General features: G+C 42.5%; 1 protein-coding gene across 5 annotated transcripts in view; it reads left to right on the forward strand.

The window, feature by feature from the left end:
- The window catches only part of REPS2 (RALBP1 associated Eps domain containing 2), a 313,577-nt gene that overhangs the window by 264,456 nt on the left and 24,125 nt on the right, over positions 1-24,996 (forward strand). For all 5 annotated transcript variants that reach the window (XM_053580740.1, XM_053580743.1, XM_053580742.1 and 2 more), the window contains 2 exons: positions 22,883-22,966; positions 24,081-24,226. In XM_053580740.1, the coding sequence (XP_053436715.1) occupies positions 22,883-22,966; positions 24,081-24,226 (230 nt within the window). The remainder of the gene's footprint in view (positions 1-22,882; positions 22,967-24,080; positions 24,227-24,996) is intronic.

Below are 24,996 nucleotides of genomic sequence, written 5' to 3' on the forward strand. Positions count from 1 at the left end.
ATTATGAATATGTTCTTAACAGCTGAGCTGAGACATTATCAGCAATCATTTTATTTTATGAAATCTCTTAATAAATTAGCTTTATCCCACTGTTGGTGACTTGTTTTCTTTCTTAGGTTTTGCCCTCCTTATCATAGTGTGTCCATGATATTGCTGTATTATAGAAAGCTTACTTTGCTGGCATCATTCTACTAGAACAGTGATTTTCAACCAGTATGCTGTGAAAAATTTTAAAGATCATTAATTAAATTATTTTTGAAAGAATTTCAAAGCACAGTAAGTATATTCTTTTTTTTTTTTTTTTTACTCTTTTTTAAAAAAATTGAGACAGAGCCTCCTTTTGTTGCCCTCTAGTGTGCTGTAGCGTCACAGTTCACAGCAACCTCCACTCTTGGGCTTAAGTGATTCTCTTGCCTCAGCCTCCTTAGTAGCTGGGATTACAGATACCTGCCACAATGCCTGGCTATTTTTTGTTTGTTTGTTGACCACCCCTGGTGCATGTGGCCAGCGCCCTAACCACTGATTTATGGGCACCCAGCCTTTTTACTTTATTTGATCAACATAATTTAAGTGTGCTGCGGAAGTGTACCTATAGGTTCAAGTGTGCTGTGAGATAAAAACTGCTCTAGAAGATGGCATAAGTTCATGTGATATAAATGGAATGTGCCTACAATAGGCCCACACTTTGTTGAGAACTATGGGAGCACAAAGATTGTGATCTGATCCTTACCCTTCCTTGCCCTCTGACGGCGGTCATGCCTAACACCCTCCATTCAGCAGTCTCTCATGGTACTTACATATCCCTGTCATTTTCTGGGTGTCTCACTTAAACCCATTTCCTCATGCCTTAATGGTGAGGGTTTAGGTAATAGCTGCTCACCGTGCTTCCCCTGACTAACAAGGCAGTCCTCTTTCTCCTCAGGGGTTCAGTTTTCTAGGTTCCTGAACAATGGAATTCTCATTTCTCTTCTCTGTCCCCCACCCACTGTGACAGAAAACAGGAAGCACTCTAGAGAGGGTCACAGGAGGAGCAAATGTGGAAGTCAGGGAATGAAGGGAGGGTACTCATATGTGGTGTGGTATTAATGGGGAAGGACAAAGGAGGACAACCAGGGCTCTGAGGCAGGGAAGCAGACTGACTGAGGATTTACAATCATGGGCTCAGTGTTCAGATCCTGTCTTTGCCTGTTACTGGCTTTGTGACTTTGGACAAGTTACTTCGTCTCTCTGTGCCTAAATTTCATTATCTGTAAAATGGATATAATGGAAGTATCTGTTTTTACAGGGTTGTCGTGATGATTAAAACAGTGCCTGTTGTGTAGTCAAGCCTCAGCAACAATGGCCTGTTCCGATCGGTATCAGTATGGGCCCAGTGAACAGAGGCAGGGGCTAGTCGGCAAATGCAGAACAGATTCAGGATAGTCAGATATTAGTGGTCACAAGTCCAGAATAAGAGCTGGACTGGCCTGCTAAACGACTTGTAGTAGAATTATGCTCTTACACACCTCTGCTACCTTTCATGGCATGGCCTCTGCCTATGCCAGGAGTTAACCAACTTCAGCCTACTGGCCAAATCCAGATTGGCACCCATTTCTGTAAATAATAGAAATGAGAAAGAGAAGAATCAGTTGGCAAGAGGCACACACAGGGCATCTTTCTTCAGCCTCCTTTCCAGTGGGGAACATGAGTATCAAGGGAATCCTGCCATAGATCAAGATAATGGAAGTGAGAAGAATCAATAGAAAGATGGATGGCCCTCCCTGTTGGCCTTTAACCCACCATCTCCTAACACACGGATCATGACACCTGTGTCTGTGCTTTGTGGTTTTTCCTTGAAGACCTTTGACCAAGATGCTCTGTCTTTCAGACTTTCCAGGCAAACTCTTAGCAAATATCCTTTATTCAACTGGCAGCTTCAAAGGCTTTTTGTGGGTGGGCCTTCCCAGTTCTGTGTTTCTCAGGTGTAATTAAAAGAACCAAACTGGTCCTTACCACTGCAGAGCACCTTGGAGGTGACAAACAAGCCTGTCCAGAGAAAACAGGGTAAAGGCATTTTTCTTCTCAACTCCCTCCTAAATGCCCTGCTTTGCCCAGCAAGTTTTGTAGGCATCGCCTAGAAGAGTGTTAGTAAACCTCCTCTCAGGGTGGGGAGTGATGAGATGGAGGGAAGCCCTGATTTGTAGCCTTTGCTGCTGTCTATGTTGTAAATGCTCCCACTGTGCTGGTTGCAGAGTTGGAAAAGTACACATCATCAGCTCACTCGTACCAGTGCGCTCTGCAGTAGATGGTTTTACTTGCCTCTGAATCCTTGTGTCAGGAAGCTGTGTGCCTGCTGAGAGCTTTTTTTCTTTATGTATCATAACAGTGATTTCAGTCTGGGGCACTATTTCAGGCCAGTCCGAGAATGTGCTGTAAGAAAAGAGGCCATATTTTTGAAGCTGCTAGAGACAGAACTTCCCTTTTGTTTACATTTAACTTGTGTGTGCCACTAGGTGGCACTTTAAGGACATTACAGGAAATTGGCTCTACTGCATTTATTTTTTAACTTTTTGTTGAAGTATACGCGAATAGAAAAGTACACATTGAATGGGCAACTCAGTGAATTTTCGTGAGCTGAACACATGCACATAATCAGCATTCAAATCCAGAAAATGAACTAGCGTCCCAGAAACCCTCCTGTTCTATTTTCCAGTCACTATCTCCTATTCTTAGGGTTACCGCTATTCTGACTTTAAACAGCATAGGTTAGTTTTGCCTGTTTTCTACTTTATATGAGTGGCATCAGACAGTATATACTTACTTTGTATCTGGCTGCCCTTGTTTAAACGATGTTTATGTGACTGATCCATCTTGTGTTCAGTTAGAGGTCATTGCTATATAGTATTCCACTGTCTGTGCAGATATATCACTATTTTCTTCTGCTGGTGGACATTTTGGTAGTTTTCAGATTTTGGCAATTAGGGATAGTGCTGCTATGAACATTCATGTACAAGTTGTGGAATGGACGTATGTTTTCATTTCTCTTGAGAACAGACCAAGGAGTATCATTTCCAGGTGGTAGGGCAGACATATGTTTTAGTGTTAGTACATACTGCCAAACAGTTTACAAAGTGTTTGTACTGACTTACATCCCATTCCCATTCCAGTTCCACATCCTCATCAATGCTGAATTTATTTCATAGCTGGTCCCAACTCTTTTTTTTTTTATTATTAAATCATAGCTGTGTACATTAATGTGATCATGGGGCACCATACACTGGTTTTAGAGACCATTTGACACATTTTCATCACCCTGGTTAACATAGCCTTCCTGGCATTTTCTTAGTTATTGTGTTAAGATATTTATATTCTACATTTACTAAGTTTCACATGTACCCTTGTAAGATGCACCGCAGCTGTAATCCCACCAATCACCCTTCCTCCGCACATCCTCCCTCCCTCCCATCCCTCTCCGCCCTTCCCCATATTCTTAGGTTATAACTGGGGTATAGCTTTCATGTGAAAGCCATAAATTAGTTTCATAGTAGGGCTGAGTACATTGGATACTTTTTCTTCCATTCTTGAGATGCTTTACTAAGAAGAATATGTTCCAGCTCCATCCATGTAAACATGAAAGAGGTAAAGTTTCCATCTTTCTTTAAGGCTGCATAATATTCCATGGTGTACATATACCACAATTTATTAATCCATTCGTGGATCGATGGGCACTTGGGCTTTTTCCATGACTTAGCAATTATGAATTGGGCTGCAATAAACATTCTGGTACACATACCTTTGTTATAATGTGATTTTTGGTCTTCTGGGTATATACCTAGTAGAGGAATTACAGGATTGAATGGCAGATCTATTTTTAGATCTCTAAGTGTTCTCCAAACATCTTTCCAAAAGGAATGTATTAATCTGCATTCCCACCAGCAGTGTAGAAGTGTTCCCTTCCACATCCACGCCAACATCTCTGGTCTTGGGATTTTGTGATATGGGCTAATCTTACTGGAGTTAGATGATATCTCAAAGTAGTTTTGATTTGCATTTCTCTGATGATTAAGGATGATGAGCATTTTTTCATATGTCTGTAGGCCGTGCGCCTGTCTTCTTCAGAGAAGTTTCTCTTCAAATCCCTTGCCAAGCCTGCGCTGGGATCACTCGTTCTTTTCTTGCTTATACGTTTGAGTTCTCTGTGGATTCTAGTTATTAAACCTTTGTCGGAGACATAACCTGCAAATACCTTCTCCCATTCTGAGGGCTGTCTGGTTGCTTTACTTACTGTGTTCTTGGCTGTGCAGAAGCTTTTTAGTTTGATCAGGTCCCAGTAGTGTATTTTTCAAGCTGCTTCAATTGCCTGGGGGGTCCTCCTCATAAAATACTCGCCCAGACCAATTTCTTCAAGGGTTTTCCATGCACTCTCTTCTAGTATTTTTATAGTTTCATGTCTTAAGTTTAAATCTTTAATCCAGTGAGAGTCTATCTTAGTTAATGGTGAAAGGTGTGGGTCCAGTTTTAGTCTTCTACAGGTCACCAGCCAGTTCACTTAGCACCATTTGTTAAATAGGGAATCTTTTCCCCACTGAATGTTTTTAATTGGCCTGTCAAAGATCAAATAACAGTAAGTAGCTGGATTCGTCTGTTGGTTCTCTATTCTGTTCCAGACATCTACTTCTCTGTTTTTCTGCCAGTACCATGCTGTTTTGATCACTATCGATTTATAGTACAGTCTCAGGTCTGATAGTGTCATTCCTCCTGCTTTGTTTTTATTTCTGAATAATGTCTTAGCTATTCGAGGTTTTTGTCTGATTCCATATCAAATGAAGTATTATTTTTTCAAGATCTTTAAAGTATGACAGTGGAGCTTTAATTAAAATTGTGTATTGCTTTGGGTAGTATGGACATTTTAACAATGTTGATTCTTCCCAGCCATGAGCATGGTATGTTTTTCCATTTGTTAACATATTCAGCTATTTCTTTTCTTAGAGTTTCATAGTTCTCTTTATAGAGATCTTTCATGTCCTTTGTTAGATAAACTCCCAAATATTGCATCTTCTTTGGCACTACTGTGAATGGAATAGAGTCCTTAACTGTTTTTTCAGCTTGACTCTTGTTGGTATATATAAAGGCTACTGATTTATGAATGTTGATTTTGTAACCTGAGATGCTACTGTATTCCTTGATCACTTCTAAGAGTTTTGTAGTAGAATCCCTAGTGTTTTGCAGATATACAATCATATCATCTGCGAAGAGTGAAAGTTTTATCTCTTCTGACCCCATATGGATACCCTTGATTGCCTTTTCTTCCCTAATTGCAGTGGCTAAAACTTCCATTACAATGTTAAAGAGCAGTGGAGACAATGGGCAGCCTTGTCTGGTTCCTGATCTGAGCGGAAATGATTTCAATTTAACTCCATTCAATATGATATTGGCTGTAGGTTTGCTGTAGATGGCTTCTATCAGTTTAAGAAATGTCCCTTTTATACCAATTTTCTTAAGAGTTCTGATCATGAAGGGATGCTGGATATTATCAAAAGCTTTTTCTGCATCAATTGAGAGAATCATATGGCCTTGGTTTTTTAATTTGTTTATGTGCTGAATTATACTTACAGATTTGCGTATATTGAACCAGCCTTGAGACCCTGGGATAAAACCGACTTGGTCATGATGTATAATTTGTTTGATGTGTTTCTGGATTCTGTTTGTTAGGATCTTGTTGAGTATTTTTGCATCTGTATTCATTAGTGATATTGGTCTATAATTTTCTTTTCTTGTTGGGTCTTTTCCTGGTTTGGGGATCAGGGTGATGTTTGCTTCATAGAACGTGTTGGGTAGTCTTCCTTCTTTTTCTACATTTTGGAACAGGTTGAGTAATATAGGTACTAGTTCCTCTTTAAAGGTTTGGTAGAATTCTGACGTGAAACCATCTGGTCCTGGGCTTTTCTTTTTAGGGAGATTTTGTATGGTTGATGCTATTTCAGAACTTGATATTGGCCTGTTCGACATTTCCATTTGATTCTGGCTAAGTCTTGGAAGTTGACGTGCTTCCAAGTATTGGTCAATTTCCTTCAGATTTTCATATTTCTGAGAATAAATTTTCTTGTAATATTTATTAAGGATTTTTTTAATTTCTGAGGAGTCTGTTGTTATTTTGTCTTTGTTGTGTCTGATGAAATTAGAGATTTTATTCTTTTTTTCCTGGTTAGGTTAGCCAAAGGTTTATCTATTTTATTGACCTTTTCAAAAAACCAAGTTTTTGATTTCTTGATCTGTTGTATAATTCTTTTGCTTTCAATTTCATTTAATTCTGCTCTAATTTTGGTTATTTCTTTTCTTCTACTGGGTTTGGGGTTGGAATGTTCTTCCTTTTCCAGTTGCTTGAGATGTCCCTTTAGTTGTTAACTTCCTCTCTTTCATTTCTCTTGAGGAAGGATTGCAGTGCTATAAATTGCCTTCTTAGCACTGCCTTTGCGGTATCCCAGAGGTTCTGATAATTCGTGTCTTCATTGTCGTTTTGATCCAAAAATTTGGCAGTTTCCTTCTTAATCTCATCTCTGACCCAGCTATCATTCAGCATAAGGTTATTTAACTTCCATGTTTTTGTATGAGTATGCAGAGTCCTGTTGTTACTGAGTTCAACTTTTATTCCATGGTGGTCCGAGAAGATGCAAGGAATCATTTCTATTCCTTTAAATTTACTGAGGTTAGACTTGTGACCTAAGATGTGATCGATTTTGGAGTATGTTCCGTGGGCTGATGAGAAGTATGTGTATTCAGTTTTGTTGGGATGAAATGTTCTGTAGATGTCTGCTAAATCCAAATTTTGGATGGTTAGGTTTAAATCTAAAATTTCTTTGCTCAGCTTCTTATTGGAGGATCTATCCAACACTGCCAAAGGTGTGTTGAAATCTCCGACGATTATGGATCTGGAGGAAATCAAGTTGCTCATGTCAGTTAGAGTTTCTCTTATAAATTGAGGTACATTCTGGTTGGGTGCATAGATATTAGTAATTGAAATCTCATCATATTGAGTATTACCCTTAACAAATAGGAAGTGACCATTCTTATCCTTCCTTACTTTTGTTGGTTTAAAGCCTGTTGTGTCTGCAAATAGAATTGCAACACCTGCTTTTTTCTGATTACCATTTGCCTGAAATATGGACGACCATCCTTTCACCCTGAATCTATGTTTATCTTTTAAGGTAAGATGTAACTCTCGTATGCAGCAAATATCTGGCCTGAGGTTTTGTATTCAGTCAGCTAACCTGTGCTTCTTTAGAGGACAGTTTAAACTGTTCACATTAATGGAGAATATTAATAAGTCTGGTGGAATTTTGGGTATCGAGTTTTTTCGAAAGTCCAGTGGACATTTTTAATCCTTTCGCCACTGTGGAAGTTGGAGTTTGAGTAAAAGTTTCTGAGTGAGTTTACTTTTGTGGTAGAGGATTGGGCTGGTCATTATGGAGGATAGGTCTGAAAATATCCTGAAGAGCTTGATTGGTTATGGCAAATTTCTTCAACATATGAATGTCATTAAAGTATTTAATTTCTCCATCATAAATGAAACTCATTTTAGCTGGATACAGGATCCGGGGTTGAAAGTTATTTTGCTTTAGGAGATTAAAAGTCGATGACCACCCTCTTCTGGCTTAAAAAGTTTCAGCAGAGAGATCTGCAGTCATTCAAATATTCTTCTCTTTGTAGGTAATGGATTTCTTACGTCTGGCTGCTTTCAGAATTTTCTCCTTCATATTAACTTTAGTGAAGTTAATTATGGTATGCCTGGGGGATGTCTTATTCGGATTGAGTCATGCTGGGGTTCTGAAACTGTCTGCTATGTGAATTTCAGAATCTCTTGGCATGTCTGGAAAATTCTCTTTCATAATTTCATAGAGAAGGGCCTCTGTGCCTTGCAAGCGCGCTTCATCACTTTCAGGGATTCCAATGAGGCAGATATTAGCCTTCTTCAAATTATCCCAGAGCTCTCTGAGAGAATGATCCATTTTTGCTCTCCATTTCTCTTCCTCTTTGAGTGTTTTGGAGCATTCAAAAGCTTTGTATTCAATGTCAGAAAACCTTTCTTCTGCTTGCTCCACTCTGTTACTGAGGTATTCTACTGTATTTTTCAGATCTTTGAGCGCTGCAAATTCTGGCATCAGTGCATCAAAATCTTTGGTGGTTTTGTCTTTAAATTTGTTAAATTCTTGAGACAACTTTTGAATTTCTCCTCAAATTTCTAATTCTGACTTTTGAATTGCTCCTTGAATTTCTAATTCCAAATTGTCCTCCATTCTATTAATCTTGTTTGCAATGCAAATTCTGAATTCCATTTTTGACATCTTGGTCAGCTGTTTATGAATGGGATCTTCAGTTACATCTGCCACATCTTTCCTTGTGTGGGGGGGTTGATCTATTCTGGTTATTCATGTTACCAGAGTTTTCTGCGATTCCGCCCCATGATTATTTTACACCATTTGATTTTCCACCTGGACCTTTCTCGAGGATCCGTACAGTGCTATGGCCTGAGAAACTGGGGACCTGTTTGGTGTGGTCGGGCTAAGTGGTTCTGTCTTGTTTTCAGCTGTCTCTGTCCTGCCCTAGTGAAACAGTTACTCTGGGTTGAAGTCTCAGCTGTGGAGAAATACCAGCAATTAAGTCACCCCGCCCCCCACAGGTAACAATTGGAAAAGGAAAATCAAACCTTCTTACAATCACACACCCAGGGCACCACTTGAATAGTCCTCAGGTGATTGGCTCAGTTTAAAAGGTCCAAATCAATTGTCTCAGTCAGCACCTGTCTCAGGTGGGAGTGTTTAAAAGGTCTCTGGCAACTGGATTGCAAGTGTCTGGTGACAACTCAGATATGACTTGCTCCATTGCTCCATGAAGTCTGGAGGACCCACCTAGAAAATAGATTAGTCTGGGAAGGTTGATGCCTCCTTCCCCACCTTGCACCTCTGTGACACCCAGTCACTGATAGCCACGCAGGGCTTTGACCCAGTTGCGTCTAGTGAACAGATACTCCAGGTGTTTGCACCTGCCTGAATCACAAGGAAATTTATATCTGCTCAGCCAGGCCACTGCGCTCTGCCTCTATCCAGCAGGGTATGGTGAGGCCTGCCAACCTCGGGTGCTTGATGGAGGCTGGGGGGTGTTCACTCCGTTCCAGCCCCGCCCCTGATTAATGTTACTGACAGAACAGAACAGAACAACTTTGCGGAAATTTGTTTCTGTCCCTGCTAAATTCCCCTGAAGAAGAGAAGCTGTTTGGATTTCCCAGAGCCTGTGCCTCAGGCCCTGTCTTTGCTCCTGCAGGTTTGTATTTGGTTAGCTGTCAGTTCTAGCTTCCTGCCTTCCTTTGTCTATAGGCTGACGATCCCCTGAGGGCCGGGTGAGTCTTATGCTCAGTAAAGCCGTCCTCTGGGTCAGCTCCGCCCTGGGAATTTCCCGGCTCTGTGCGTGTGTTTTCTAGTCCCGCGCTCCACCCAGGCCGGTATCACCTCAGGCAAATCCTTTACTCATGGGGTCTGTGTTTCTGTCCCAGATCTGTTCCATGGTGGTTGCCACCTGAGAAGATGCCTGGCCTCCTCTGGTTGCCCAGAGAGACAGGAGGTGTTGGTTCAGAATATCTGGGAGTGAGCCCTATTGTTGCCAAAACGGCTGCTGTTCTGTGCCTCGGGGCACTGCCACTCCAGTGTGGTTCCCTCTAAGCCGACCGTCCTCTCCTCACTCCCATGCTGCAGAATCAGCACTGACCAGCTGTAGTCTAGGCCTTGTCCACACCCCTCTAGAAATCACCCAAGAATCTGGACTCCTGGGGGACAAGTCTCCAGACCTCAGAGTGAGAGTGGAGGGGAGTGCTGGGAGCTCAGGATTGCAGGTAAAAAATATATACAGTTTTACACAGTTTTATGCCTGGCAAGAGAATGCCGTGGCACCCTAGTAGGGGAGGTAGGTCCACTTTTTAGAGGGTCTGTCCTGTAGAGTGTAGTGGGAGGAACTTTGAACTCTGCTCGTTTGTTTGTGGGGCATTCTGAGGCATTCTCATGGAGGAGGGGACTCCCATCCACTTGGTGATGGATTTTGTACCTTTTGTTTGTATCTTTGGGGTCGCAGCTCACCTCAGCGGGGTTGATGTGTGTTCTTCAACCTTCTCTCTTGGTGCAACTCTAATCCACGAGGTTACTTGCTAAATTTCTGTCCTTTAACTCTCCTTTTGGATGAGAGCCTCTGTGGAAAGCTGGCTTCAGTCAGCCATCTTGATTCCACCTCCCCTCCCAACTTTTAAATAATTTTTACAGCTCCCTCTCTAATCAGCTATTTCTAATTGAAATTTTTTTAGAAGCCACATTCCTTTGATGGATGTAGCTCATGCAGGAAGGGCTGTGTCAACCCAAAATGGGACATTTGTCACAGTCTAAGCATGAGCCACAGTGGTTGGAAAAGATGTTATTCTAACACCCTGTCAGTATAATACAGAGCTATGGAGCCGGGAAGGAAATTCACATTATATGTGTGGTAAAATATCGATTCATAGGCCAGGACTTTGAGGCATTTTGAAATTTTTATATAGTTTTGTTATTATTGTCAGGCCTATCTACGTGAGGGGTGGGGACCAGTGAAACAGGTTTCTAAGGGTCTTAATAGTGAGTGCCTTTCAGTTGTGCTGCTGGTAGGTACCTGTTTAAGTGTCTGTATGGTATGGCAGGAGGCATGCATAGGCCATCCTTCTTCAGACCGTCCATGGGGAATGTGAGCATTAAGAGAACACTGCCATAGCTCACCTCACCTGTGAGGTTCATGGTGTTGACTCTACAGATTCTCTTACAATATGGCTGTAGCAGAAACTGGGCCTCAGATTTCTGTTCTATTACTAGAAATTGGAAACAGAAGAACAAAACTCTGGTCATAGTCAAAATATTTCTCTTTTTAGACCAAAATAAAGCACCCACCTTGCTTTAGTTGTAACAGTTAAGTCTATTTCATGGATTTTTGTCCATAATCCAGTGGGTTCCAGGAATCCCCAGGGGATTCTGCCATGTGACTGCTGAACCAGGGACTAGTTAACCATGATAGCCTCTGATTTTTTACTTTCACCACAGTTCTTGACTCAGTTTTCACCTGAGTTCTTCTGTCAGCATTTTCTCCTGGATGTCTCTAGCGTTGGACTGGTCTGCTGTAAGCAGGGGCCCACTGGAGATGCTCAGTGCAAATTGCCTTAGATATCTGTGCTGAGGCCGCTATGAAATCTGAGGGTCTGAAAGAGCTTTTCTTTTTAAAAATTTCTCCCCTCTAGTATTGATAGCAGTAATATCCAGTGGCACAGATTTCGATTGTGGATTGGCTGCCTCGCAGGATCTGCTTATAATCTAAATTGGAGTCAGCGTTTTCTTGGTGTAGGTTTTCATCTATTTGGCTAAAGGGGAAAAAGTCCCTTATGTTGAATTGGCTGTTGCTTGCACTAGCAGAAACTATGCTTGGGAAACCAATCATAGTTTTATTTGTTTATTTATTTTTTTGTTTTGTTTCTTTTTGGTTTTTGGCCGGGGCTAGGTTTGAACCCGCCACCTCCGGCATATGGGACCGGTGCCCTACTCCTTGAGCCACAGGCCCCGCCCTATTTATTTTTTAATTAATTAATTAATTTTAAATTTCAGATGAATATAAGAGTACATATGATTAGGTTACATTATTGGTGTTTGTTGGGTAGAATCCAAGTTGTAGTTTAGCCCTTTACCCAGGAGGTGCCCCTATACATTGTACCCTCTAGGTGAGAGTTTACCAAACCCCTTCCCCACTTCTCCCTTCCTCTGTCCTTGAATTTTTTTTTTAATTAAATCATAGCTGTGTACATTAATGCAATCATGGGGTACAATGTGCTGATTTTATATACAATTTAAAATGTTTTAATCCTAGTTATGATAGTAGCTGCCATGGCTGCACAGTTACTGTGTAATTGTCTTTAGCATGCCAGACAGGTGTTTGACTTCATCTTCACCATGCTGTGCACTATGTGGATTGTCCCCATTTTGCAGATGAAGAAATTGCAGCCCAGGGAAGTTAAGCACATGACAAGTTTACACAATGACCAAGTGCAAAGTCTGGTTTTGACTCTTAAGCCTATACCCTGTAACTCTGGCTCCAGTTACTGTGTGATGAATTCTTGACTTCTTGTTCAGTGGAACACAAAACAGCGTTAGGTTCATTGCTAGCTCATTCCACACAGTGATCAGAGGACCTGCTGTGTACTGGTGTTCAGCTTAGGGTCTGGGAAAATGAGAGTGAAGCAAGACATAGTTCTTGCCCTCCAGGTGCTTATAGTTAACTTCATTCTGTCTCTCCCAGGTGACTTGGGTCATAGATTTCAGTAATCATTCTTGCTAAGAATTCAGTACTGTGGACCCTTTTGAGCAGGGGTCCTCAAACTGTGGCCCGTGGGCCACATGAGGCAGTGTGATTGTATTTGTTCCCGTTTTGTTTTTTTACTTCAAAATAAGATATGTGCAGTGTGCATAGGAATTTGTTCATAGTTTTTTTTTTTTAAACTATAGTTGGCCCTCCAATGGTCTGAGGGACAGTGAATTGGCCCCCTGTTTAAAAAGTTTGAGGACGCCTGCACTTGAGGCTACATTTACCTATTTTCTCTGAGCTTGACTGTGGAACAATGCGGTTTGATGTTGCCAGTGTGCTGCTGGCCATTGGTTCTGCATCTTCTATGCCTGCATTTGACCAGATGAGCCTGGTGTGTCCTTGCCTAGCACACATGGGGATCAGATGAAAATTAGGCAACAAATGGCATTTCAAATACTGGAAAGCCCCCAGAGCAGTGATTTTCAGTGTGCCATGAGAGGATCTTACGTGTGCCTTGAAAGAAAAAAAATTTTTTTTATTCTTGGGTATTCATTGAGGGCACAAAGAACCAGGTCATACTGAGTCCATCTGTTAGGTAAAGTTTCTTTTATCGCCTAGAAAAATTTTAAAGATCATTAATTAAATTACTTTCGGAAGAAGTTCAAAGCACAGTAAGTATATTTGTTTTTTACTCTTTTTTTGACCAATATAATTTAAGTGTGCCGTGGAAGTTTAACTGGAGGTTCATGTGTGCCGTGAGATAAAAAAAAGTTGAAAAACAGTGCCTTAGAGGCTACAGCAGGATTGTCTGTTCATCTGCCTAGAATTTAGTCATTCTCTTTGTGATCCCATTCTTGGGATCTACCTGGATTCTTGAATGATAGACAGAGCTTTAGTTTCTTTTTCTACTTTGTCAATAGCATGCATATTGCAAACTTAAGAAAAGTCACCAATTATGCACATCTTGGCAATGTTCTGCAATTAGATAATTTTTTTTAAAAGAATGACATTGGACTTTCTTGTTACAAATCTGACTTTTAATCAAAATCTTACAGCTAAAGATTTTGCCTAGCTGCAAATATTTATTTATAGAACTGTGTGACACACAGCCGCATTCCCTCTGTGATAAATGGATGAGAAAACAATTAAGAAACCTAGTTAGTAATTGCAAGAGCACCTGTGTCCATGACTAGGCTAGGGCCTTGGAAACTTGGTTTTCTCATCTCTTAAGGAAGAGTTTGGACCATTAATGGTCCCTAGTTGTTCGGGGCTAACACACATAAAAATCACCTAGGGAGCTTGTTAAAATACAAGTTTCTTATGCCCCATCCCTAGGAGATTACAATGAGGAAAGTCTGGGGTAGCATCTAGAAGTCTGTAATTTATGAAAATTCCCCAGATAATCTCCTGTGCCAGCTATATTTGGGAACCACTGGGCTAGAGGATCTAGAATAAACAGAATGGAGTTGGGAAGAAACTTCCAGTGTGCTTAAAGATCCAGGGAATATGTATATGCCTGGAGCAGGTTCCATATGGGCAAACTAACCCAGTTAGGATGTAGAGGTCAGTTGGAGCCAGATAATGGGAGACCTTTAGCTGGCTGTATGTCATAGGCCACAGGAGCCACTGAAGGACTTTAAAAAAGTGTTATGATTGATTTCTCAGGGGTGTGAAGGGTGGGTTGGACTAGGAAGAAACTGAAGGCTGAAAAAAGCCCTGCTGAAGTCTTTGCAGTGGTCCAGGTGGGAGATACGATGAACACCTGAACTCAGATGGAAGCAGTGGGAACTTGGTAAAGCGAGCCTGTCTCAGTGGAACAGCAATCTGAGACATGTTGTTAGCTTCTGAAAAAAAATCTATAATGTATCAGTGTTGTGTTCATCTGCCTAAAATATTATAATGGATGATTTTTATGGTGTTTTTGTCCAGAAGGTTTTAAAGGAGCCTAGTAAATAAATTCATTCAGTGAGGTAGTTGGCAGCAGTTGATGCTGCTGCAAGAAAAGAGGGAGTAAGAGAGGAAGGAAGGAAGGGAGCCCTTTCTTGCCAGACAGCAACTTCATCCTTATCCTGCCTACATGCCCTTGGCCAATGCGAGAGGGGAGGAGAGCGCAGCTGGGGCTGCTGGAGTTGGACCTGCCAGTCACTATGGAGAATGCTCCTCCCAAGGATTGGAGGACCATTCCCAGGTATAGAACGTGTCATTTGACATGCAAGTTAAAGGAATGTTCTTCCCTTTGTTCCTCTAAAATCTAGTCTATAGTCGTGTTCCCCAAAATGTGCTTCATAGAATGTTATTTCTGTTAGGTGGTAATAGGAGTTACATGAGAATAAGGAGTTGAAGCCCATCAGTTTGGGAACTGATAGGTTAAGCAGAATCACAGTGGTAAAGTGCTCAGTGGGTCTCCAAGAGGGAGTATTTGCTAAGCTTGTCTATAGATTCCTTCTCCCCCTAGGCTGGCGGCTGGCAAACTATGGCCCATAGGCCAAATCTATCCCACTACTTGTTTTTGTAAATAAGATTAATTGGAACACAGACATGGCCTTTGACTGTATAGTCTCTGGCTGCTTCAGCACAATAGTGGCGTTGCAGGGCTGCCACAGAGACAGTCTGGCCACTCTGGCCCATCACAGACAAAGTTTGCTGATCTCTGCTCTAGACAATTCATGGAACTTACGTTTCCTAGTGCCCCTATTTGAGAGATACAGCTGACATAAATGGGTCATTCTAACACTGCTTTGTATGAATCTCCTTATTTTTATTCTATATTGCCATAATTCTTTCCACTTGCTTTAAACTCTCTTTCATCCAGTTACCCATTATCCAAGATGAAAACCTGAGTTCCGTGTGTCTTTGTTCTGTCCTTTCACTTACCACATTCCCCAAATCACCAAGTATGTATTCAGTTTCCAGTCTAAATAGCTCTCAAGTCTGCCTGTCCCCATTCCTACTGACCTAGCTTAAATGACCATCTCTTTCTTTGGTCTCTTCTTCAGCATTCTAATTCAGTTCCTTTCCCCCAGTGTGAGTTGCTTCTAGTCCTTTTTACTCACTGGATCCAGAATAACCATCCCAAAATACTAATCTGGTCAAATCACTCCCCTACTTAAAATCCTTCTGTGGCCTCTATGGCCCATAGGATAAGCTTCCAATCCTCCACACGGATGTCTATCAGTCTGGACATCAGAAGCTACTCTTGGTATTTAATACTGGAAGAGTTTGAATTCGAGGAATTAGGTACTTTCAAAAAAGATTAGACATCCTCAAGTTTCTACTGCTGCAGCACAGGGGAAAGCATAGAAGTGGGGGATGGTGCCAAGTGGCCAGCAGACAGTCCAGAAAATCTAGATCTGTAAGACCAAATGTAGGCCCTCTGCTTCCCTTCTGCAGCCTCAGGTCTCCCATTCTTCTCCCTCCTCTCCTTTCTTCTACCCTACTAGGTCCCAAGTTCTAGAATTACTGGAGTGCTATTTTAAAAAAGGAACTTTTGGGTGGTGCCTGTGGCTCAGTGAGTAGGGTACTGGCCCCATATACTGAGGGTGGCAGGTTCGAACCCGGCCCCAGCCAAACTGCAACAAAAAATAGCCAGGCATTGTGGTGGGCGCCTGTAGTCCCAGCTACTCTGGAGGTTGAGGCAAGAGAATTGCTTAAGCCCAGGAGTTAAGAGGTTGCTGTGAGCTGTGATGCCACAGCACTGTATGGAGGGCGACAAAGTGAGACTCTGTCTCTAAAAAAACAAACAAACAAACAAAAAAAAAAACCAAACAAACAGAAAAAAAAACTTTCAGATCCAGAGATATAACAAAAAGAAAATATCTAAAAATGAAGCTTAAAACAACTAGCAGTTAACTAACAGTCTCCGTGGGTCAGGAATTTGGGAGTGGCTGTGCCTCATGTTCTCCCATGAGGTGTCTGTCGTAATGTCATCCAGCTCTTGTCATCTGAAGGCTTGACTGAAGCTGGATGATCACTTCTAAGATGGCTCACTTACACAGCTGTTGGCAGGAGCCTCACTCCCTTGTGACAGGGACCCCTTGTTAGGATGCTTTGGTATCTTCACAGCATGGTAGCTGGTTTTCCCCAGAACAAGTGACATGAGAGAAAGAGAGAGAAAGAGGCAGACAGAGATACTAAGGAGGAGTGTACTAGAGTGTTTTAAGTCCCCTCTTCTGTGAGCATCTTGCATAGTGTCTCAGGTAAGTTTCCCTAGAAGCAGAACCAGAGGTGAGGTTTCTTGGAAGGTGATTTGTTGAGAGAGTACTCTTTAGGAATAAACCTAGAAGGAGGGGGAAGAAAGGTGGGGAAGAGGAAAGAGCCAAACAATGATGTAGTCTTAGATAAAGTCTGGCCTTGACCTGACCCAGGGGCAGGATTCTGGTCTATAAATTCTGGGATATCCGTCACAGAGTTAGCCCTTTTTGAGACTGGCCTTTTATATCCTTCTCTAAGTCAAATGTTGGGTGCTGCCGGGGTGGCATTGGAAGGTGGGCTTCCATTAGTTGAGGATAGTTCTCTAGGGAAGAGGGCAGCTGTAAGTCTTTAGTAGGCAATACTCCAGAGCAGCTGGGGGATGGATGTACCAGCCAGGTCTAGGTGATCTGGGTGGGGACACCACAGCACCTACTATAGCTGCCTTCCTCCAACTCATGTCCCAAGCATCTGTTGTGGTCCCTGACACATCAGAGGTATAAATTAAAAATCTGTGTAAATGGATAAATGAAAACACAAAAATGCTTAGCCTCTCTAGGCCTGTGTTCATTTCTGGGAAGCCATCTCAGCAGGGACCATATCGTTCCATCCCACGAGGAAGGGCAGAAACCCAGGACAATTCTCCATTAGCTGAGTGGCAGTGCCTTCTAAGTCTATGTGACCTTTATAGGGTTTTCATTGCAGAATTCAAATAAAAATGTACTTGTCATTTGTGGCTAGGAGCGTATTAATACTAAAATACATGATACTATTTTTAAAAGGGGTTTTAGTTCAAGTTTCAGTGAGCTCTTTGCTAAAAGCACATTTTCTTGGTTTGCCGCATCCTGGCTGGGTATGTGTTGGTACACTTGGGGATTTGAGCACAGGACTGGCATTTGCGATATTAAGTGTAATCCAAATATTTGTTTTTTTCACGAGAGTCAGACATTGGATTTCAGTTCAGATAATCATAACTTTTGGACAAGGCCATATTGTCATGGCGGCAGACTTCTTGAAAACACAGAGGATGAAGCAAGCCACAGAGGACCCCTGTTTCCATGGGTTATCAATTTTTTACGAAATCAGTAACTTAGAAAGTCTAAAGAAATAGCGAGGAAGCCTCCTTGTTTTGGTCTGCTTTCTAGCTGCTAAATCTAATGTAAGGCTCATGCTGTTTTCATGAAGGAACGTGACATAGCTTATTGTGAAGAGGGGCTTTTGCATGTCTAAATCTTATCTTTAGCATTTCTTATCACAAAGCTAGGTTTCCTTGCCTGTCTCTTTTCCTGGGATAATTTCTGGCTCTGTCAAGGCTCTGCCTTATTCTGGGAAATTCCTGATTCCTATGTCCCACATCCCTCCTGATTTGCTCCTCTGCATGCTCAGTAGATGGGCCTGTTTAGAATCGGTCATGGAGCAGTAGGAGGGTCTGGGAGACCTTGGGTTTCTGTCTAAAGAGGTTGATGGGCTTTTTTGTTTACTTGCCCTGGCAATAGAGGTCCATTCGCTATCTATAGTGAACCGCATGTATCCTGCTCTATAAACTTTCTTACTCTGTAAGCCTGTTTTTCTCTTCCCCATAAATTTAGTTCCATGCTTGCCTTGAAGAGAGAGAGAGAGAGAGAGAGAGAGAGAGAGAGAGAGAGAGGTTGATGGTCACATTCAGCCTGACGTAGCACCATGCAGTTGTCTGTTACAAGTCAGACACATCTCAACTGCTTCTTTATCCTTCCCAATTCCCACACCATTGTTGCATGGGTTTTGGAGATGTTTAATAGAAAAGGAGGGTAATAATACTTGTGCTGTGTCTAGACTCCTCATTTATGTCACAAGAGGGTCAATTTACCATTACCCTCTGCCAGGTGCGGTGGCTCATACCTGTAATCCCAGCACTCTGGGAGGCTGAGGTGGGTGGATTGCCTGAGCTTACAGGTTCAAGACCAGCCTGACCAAGAACAAGACTCCATCTCTAAAAAATAGCTGGGCGTTGTGGTGGGCACCTGTAGTCCCATCTACCTGGGAGGCTGAGGCAAGAGAATCGTTTGAGCCCAAGAGTTTGAGGTTGCTGTGAGCTGTGACACCACGGCACTCTACCCAGGGCGACATAGTGAGACTGTGTCTCAAAAAATTTTTTTTTTTTTATCATTGCCCTCTATATTCCCATAAGAAGACTTTGCTCATCTCCCAGGGGAAGGGAGTCGTTGAGCAAATGCTTCTTTGTCTGCCCATTAGAAGATAGCCAGCCACTGGAAAGGCAGAGTACCCGAATCTGACCCTCCTGCTCTCTCCACCTGCCTGGTAGGACGTGTCACCATGCACCTGTGGTCCTGAAGGAGGAGACCTATGGGCAGAGCATATGCCTACCAAGCAGTAGATTTGTCAGTGGAAGGCAAGGAGGGGCCTCAGGTCCAAGTTGTGCCTTTCAGCATGGTTCTTGGGAAGTCTTGCATTTGGGTAGGTATCGGGCCCTCACTCAACTGCTAAGAAAGCTGAGATTTGGCTCAGATGTCTTTGGCTTTGGCTCAGACCCCATTTGTATGAACCTCCAAGGAAAGTGAGGTGAGGGCTTGTAGTCCCCAGACTCCCGACAATGAATTGCTCCTAGGAAGCTTTGCTTGGATGTTTGTTTCTCAGGCACTTCAAACTCAGTCTGCCTTGAAGTGACCCTTCCCACCCTGCTTCTCTTGTTTCCTGTCTTGGAGATTGGCCTCAGTACTCTTCTGGTAGCCCAGGCTGAAATTCTGGGTATCAGAGCATGGGATGCCCTTTGTGAGCCTACTTTTTTATTTTGGTTTGAGACAGGGTCTCTGTTGCCTGGCTAGAGGATAGTGCTGTCATCACAACTCACAGCAAACTCAAACTCCTGGGCTCAAGTGATCCTCCTGTCTAAGCCTCCTGAGTAGCTGGGACTATAGGTGCCTGCCATCATGCACAGCTAATTTTTCTATTTTTTGTGGAGATGGGATCTCACTACATTGCCCAGGCTGATCTTAAACTCCTGGCTGGAGTGATCTTCCCATCTCAGCCTCTCAGAGTGGTAGGATTATAGGCATGAGCCACCGCATCCAGGCAGCGCTTACTTTCTAAGTCTCCTTTCACACCATCCTCTCTAACTGGGTACATCCCACTCATCACTGAGACATCTTCTGCTTTTGAGAGTTTGCTGACCCACGAGGCTGGGTGCTTCTGTACTCCCCAAACTTTCGCCAGCACAGTCCACTGAAGTTCATTTGTCTATTCATTTCCCTGCTGCTCCTGCTAAACCTCTAGCTTCTCGTAAGCAGGGTCTGTGTCTTGTTCATCCTTAAATACCAGCACTAGCACAGGGTCTGCCTGTAGCAGCCATTCAGTAAATATGCCTTGAATGAATGACACCTAGGCCTAAGAGTCCTGAGGCTGTATTGTAAAGGGTTATAAGCCCAGCTTTGGATATTCAGGCCTGGATTCAGACCCTGCTATTTGTGTGACCCTGGGGAAGTTCCTTAACTGCTTGATCTTTGTTTTCTTTACCAGTAAGATGGGGATAGTAACTACTTCCTACAGCTGTGATGATGAATTCCAGTCAAATATGCAAAGCCCCTCCAGCAGTGTATGACATATTATGTGTTGAGTGCATCATCTATCTTTTAGTAACAACAACAATACTACAACTGTCCTTAATGGAAGGGAGAAAGCTGTGAAATAGCTGCAACTAGAAATCAGGCATGTTGAATGCCTGCATAATGGCTTTAGATGAGGTGAGAATTAGGTAGGGATAAAACATAGGAGCAGATGGAATTACCTGGGAGAGAATGAATGGGGAGGGCAAAATGGGCAGGGGAACTGAAGCCAGAACCTTGAAAAATCCTACATTTTAGGGATAAGAGGAATCAAAACAGGAAAGAGAGAGACAGAATGATTATAAGTAGCAGATTGCAGCTTTCAGATGCCAAAGAATGGGGTTTAAGAGGTAGTCAAAGGCTCCATGCTGGGCAGAAAGTTGACAAGGAAAAGGCTATAAAAGGCAGCTGGAATCAGCTAAATGGAAGAACATTCGCACCTTTGGGAACCAGCCATTTCAGTAGAGTCAGAGGAAGATGTCACATTCTGCAGGAGGTTAGAGAAGGCCAGATTAGGGACAAAGTGGGCACACTAAGGCGGTTTGTTGTGCTGTGTTGTATGTTTCTGTAATGTGGATTATGTGTGGGTCAGTAGGTGACTGAGGTCAGCATGATGTGGAAGTCCCGTTGGTTCATAGGTGGGTTTTGTTTTCAGCATGTGAATGTTTTGCATCACTGGCTAATAGTGGCTGAAAGGAAAGTACTCGAACACAGCTAAGGTAGCAAGCCTCAAGGAAAAAGGGGGGCGCACAAGACGTCCATTCACCCTGTGTTCTTCACTTGGCTGTTTGGTGCCTGCTCTGTCTTGAAGTACTTTGGGGGTATTCCTTGCCAATCTGTGCATTTGGTGATTGATTGTGTACCACTTGGCCACTCCAACCCTCTGATTTCTCCTTCCACCACACTCTTCCACCACATTTACTGTGTTTCCTTTTTTTTTTTTCAAAGCTGTATCCAGCTTTATTAATGATGCTTTTCATAAACAGTCATGCTATTTCAGGCAGGACATGGACAGACAATAGTTAGCAGCATGTAACCACTTTCAAACTCCCTTCTACAATACATTACCCAAATCAGAAGGCCACTATAAAACCCAGTGAAGTCTTCATTGGTGTCTGAACAGGGGAAGTTTAGAGTGAGGGTTGACATTTCACATTTTGTGTGTTATTTAGGAACTTTTCACAAACTGACCCTGACTTTTAGGAAATGAAATGAAAATGGCAGAATTTATCTAAAGATCCACAGTCTAGAAATGGAAGCACTGTTCTTTCGAGAGATACCATCTTAGTGGCATCATTAGAAAGTCCAGATTGCTTGACATACTGGTAACCAATTTGGGGGGTTAGGTCCTAATAGTCATCTGGGGTTAAGGGGTTAAGTTTATGCTGAAGGCGGAGTGGGAGAAGATGACATAAAAATGAATGCTAGTTTTTCCATTCCACAGGCACTTGTGCCAGGGTGGCTATGTGTGTCAGTACCAGGGAATCCATGCTCCTGGAAGCCAAAAAGATGTCTCTCAAAACTAGAAGGGCAAAGTGTTTTCTCCATATCAATGCAGCTTTGGAAACATTCTATTAGTGGCATATGCTCCTTCCCCCAAAACAGCATGGAGTGTTCTGTGTGCTAACAACATAGCTTAAAAGCAAAGCAAAGCAAAAGCCTACATTTTTATAAAACTTGATTAAAAAAAAAAAAGCATTTCAAACTGTATGGTTACCAGAGAAGTACATAGTTACCAAAAATGTACACACTTTCCTTGGCATCTCTAGCACCTTCTGTGTCTCGTCTGTTTTGGCGTCTCCGTTTTCCACAGGGCAATTTCCTTTCTTGCCAACATCAGCTTTCCCCTTTTCCTTTGGGTACCTTGTTCACTTTCTTTGCAGGGGCCTTTTTAGGCTTAGGCTCTGGCTTTGGAGGAGCAGGTTTAGCAGACAACCTTGCAGATCCTCTCTGCGTTTGTCCTTCACCTTGGCTTTATCTCCTTTAGTATTCCCTCCAGCCTTTCTCTTGGGCCTGGTAGCTATAGTGCAGAACATAGGTGCTGGCCACTGGGATACAGTGGTGTGTAGGCTGTGGTCAGTCCCAGCATTGTTCTTGCTTCTTCTTCACACGGGTCCTAGAGGTTTCTTTATTAGAAATTTAAACTTTTGAAAAGTTTTCTGTGTTTTTCTTTTCTTTTTTTGAGATAGAGCCTCAAGCTGTTGCCCTGGGTAGAGTGCTCTGGCATCACAGCTCCCAGCAACCTCCATCTCCTGCGTTTAAGCGATTTTCTTGCCTCAGCCTCCCAGGAAGCTGGGACTACAGGCGCCTGTCACAACGCTTGGCTATTTTTTGGTTCTGGTTGTCATTGTTGTTTGGCAGGCCCAGGCTGGATTCAAACTCGCCAGTTCTGGTGTATGTGGCTGGCGTCTTATGTTGTTAGTGCTTGAGTTACAAATCACAATTTCTTTTCTAACCCTATTTTTTCCGATGAGCCCTGATATTTTGAGTTTGATATTATGAAATGTAAGCTTTTTGGTAATATGTATGTCCAATTACAGAAGAAACTACCATGATTCCTTTTCCTAAGGTTGGACAATACTGGAAGGGGGAGGGAGAATAGTAGAGTCTATGAAAGGTTTTTCCCAGCACTAACCATTCTTGACTGAAACTAGGTCTAAATTGTTTTTTTCCTTAGTGACTATCTTCCTAAATACTCTTCATTATATATTTAGGTGGTTGTGTTTTTGCATTTCTTTTCTCTCTCTGATCTCTTACTACAGTCTGAACAAGTGTCCGAGGCTGACATACTCCCACAGCTGAACAGAGCCCCTTCTCAGGCTGCAGAAGGTAGTCCAGCTAAGAAGGTAAGGCCAGCATGAGGATGCTGTGATGATGGCATTGTGAGTCCCACTCCTGGGCTTCTTGCCTTTAGTATCAGATCTATTGTTTTAAAGTCTCTATGTCCTGAAATGAATGTTAATGATCCAGATTTCCTGGAATGTGGATTGTTTGTGAAGATAGGGACCTGAACATTCCTGGACTAGAGCCTTGATGTCACTGACAGTTTGTACTCTCCTCATCAACCTCTTAGCTAAACATGGTGACTTTGCTTTTGACAAGATCAAAAAGTGCCATGGGGAGGGACAGGTTGCCTTTAGCAAAATCCCACAAACCTGCTGAGCCTCTATGAGCGCCTCTGGGGATGGGATAATCTCTCCTTCTTGGTCTTGGTACCATGGTCCCTTGCATCCTGGCATTGCAACCTCTGCCTGGCCATGCTGTTGAGTCACCTTTCATTTGCTCAGTAAGCACCACTCACTCATCCTGCTCTCCATTCCTCTCCTTACCCCTCCTTGTCGTTCCCCAGTCTCTCCTAGGCCTTTCTCCCATCAAAGAGAGCAGGCCTTGAGCTCAGGAGCACAAATGAGGCAGGGTCCTCCAAAAAAGCAGTCCAATTATCACCTTCCAAAATACACTGTGGTTCTTTTACTTGACTTCGTGAAGGAATTGGAGCTAGGAGAATGATGAGCGTATGACTAAGACCTTTATAAACTTTAAAACTTCTGTTCCCCAAAGCCCCAAATGGAGGAAGGGGCCTATTTTGTCCTCAGTTAGAAAAGACCCTGTGGCATGAGATGCACACAGGGTCAATGTGAGTTTAAATGACAAGAAGAAATAACAGACTGCTTGAAATACTTTTTTTTTTAAAGAAAGAAGAAATGGAAGGCCACTGGAATCTGATTCCTATGTCCTTCTAGATGACAAAAAGAGGTAATAGGCTGCAATCATTTTAAAAAAAGAGAGGAAGGCTGTTGCAATTTCATGGCTGTGTGGGTCCAGTTTGTGCTGTCATGAATCAGCGAATAGAACACCCGCCTGATCTTGGGGGTGGGGCTAGAGTAATGTGGGGCTCTGGCCTGGTAGGTGGGGGGAGCATTTATGTTTTTACCTTTTTGGCCTTTTGTTTCTAATCTATAGGACACACCATATTCTCAGCCCCCATCGAAGCCCATTCGTAGGAAATTCAGATCTGAACATCAAACTGCAGAAAACCATGAGCCGTCTACCACTGTAAGCGGGCCAGCTTCTGTAGCAACTGTGAAGCTGCATCCAACGGTCCAAAAGTAAGTAGTACAGCTACATGAGAACAAGGTCAGATGTGATTTGCATGTATGTGTATATGTAAATGTATTTACATTTTCACTCACACTCATAGAAGGTACTTAAGATTGTAAGTCTTGCCTTCTCATCTCTATGATGGGATTAAAGTCTCCCATAGACTTATTTTTTTCCCCATAGACTTTAGAACAGCAGTTCTCAACCTATGGGTCACGACTCCTTTGGGGGGTCGAACGACCCTTTCACAGGGGTCACCTGAATACATCCTGCATATCAGATATTTACATTACAATTCATAACAGTAGCAAAATTACAGTTAAGAAGTAGCAACGAAAATAATTTTATGGTTGGGGGTCACCACAACATGAGGAATTGTATTAAAGGGTCACAGCATTAGGAAGGTTGAGAACCACTGCTTTAGAAGGCTTTATAAGCTACAGGACTTAACCTGACCCACAAGGGCAGGCGAGTCCTAGGCTTTGGTGTTTTGGTTTGGTTTGGTTTGGTTTGATTTCATTCCCTTCCTCTTGCCTTCCTTTTATCGCTGCCTCTTTTCATTGTATTGGTCCAGATTTTTCTAGGAAGAAAACAGTACCTTTAACATTTTGAGGTGCTGTCAAACTGTTTTACAGTTTGGCTGCACCATTTTACATTTCTACTAGCAATGTTTAAGGGTGCTAGTTTTTCTACAGTTATAGCCATCCTGGTAAATATGAACTGCTATTTCATTGTGGTTTTGATTTGCATTTCCTTCATGACAGAATGATGTTGAGCA

This window comes from Nycticebus coucang, chromosome X (genome assembly GCF_027406575.1).
Source record: "Nycticebus coucang isolate mNycCou1 chromosome X, mNycCou1.pri, whole genome shotgun sequence".
NCBI classification, from domain to species: domain Eukaryota; kingdom Metazoa; phylum Chordata; class Mammalia; order Primates; family Lorisidae; genus Nycticebus; species Nycticebus coucang.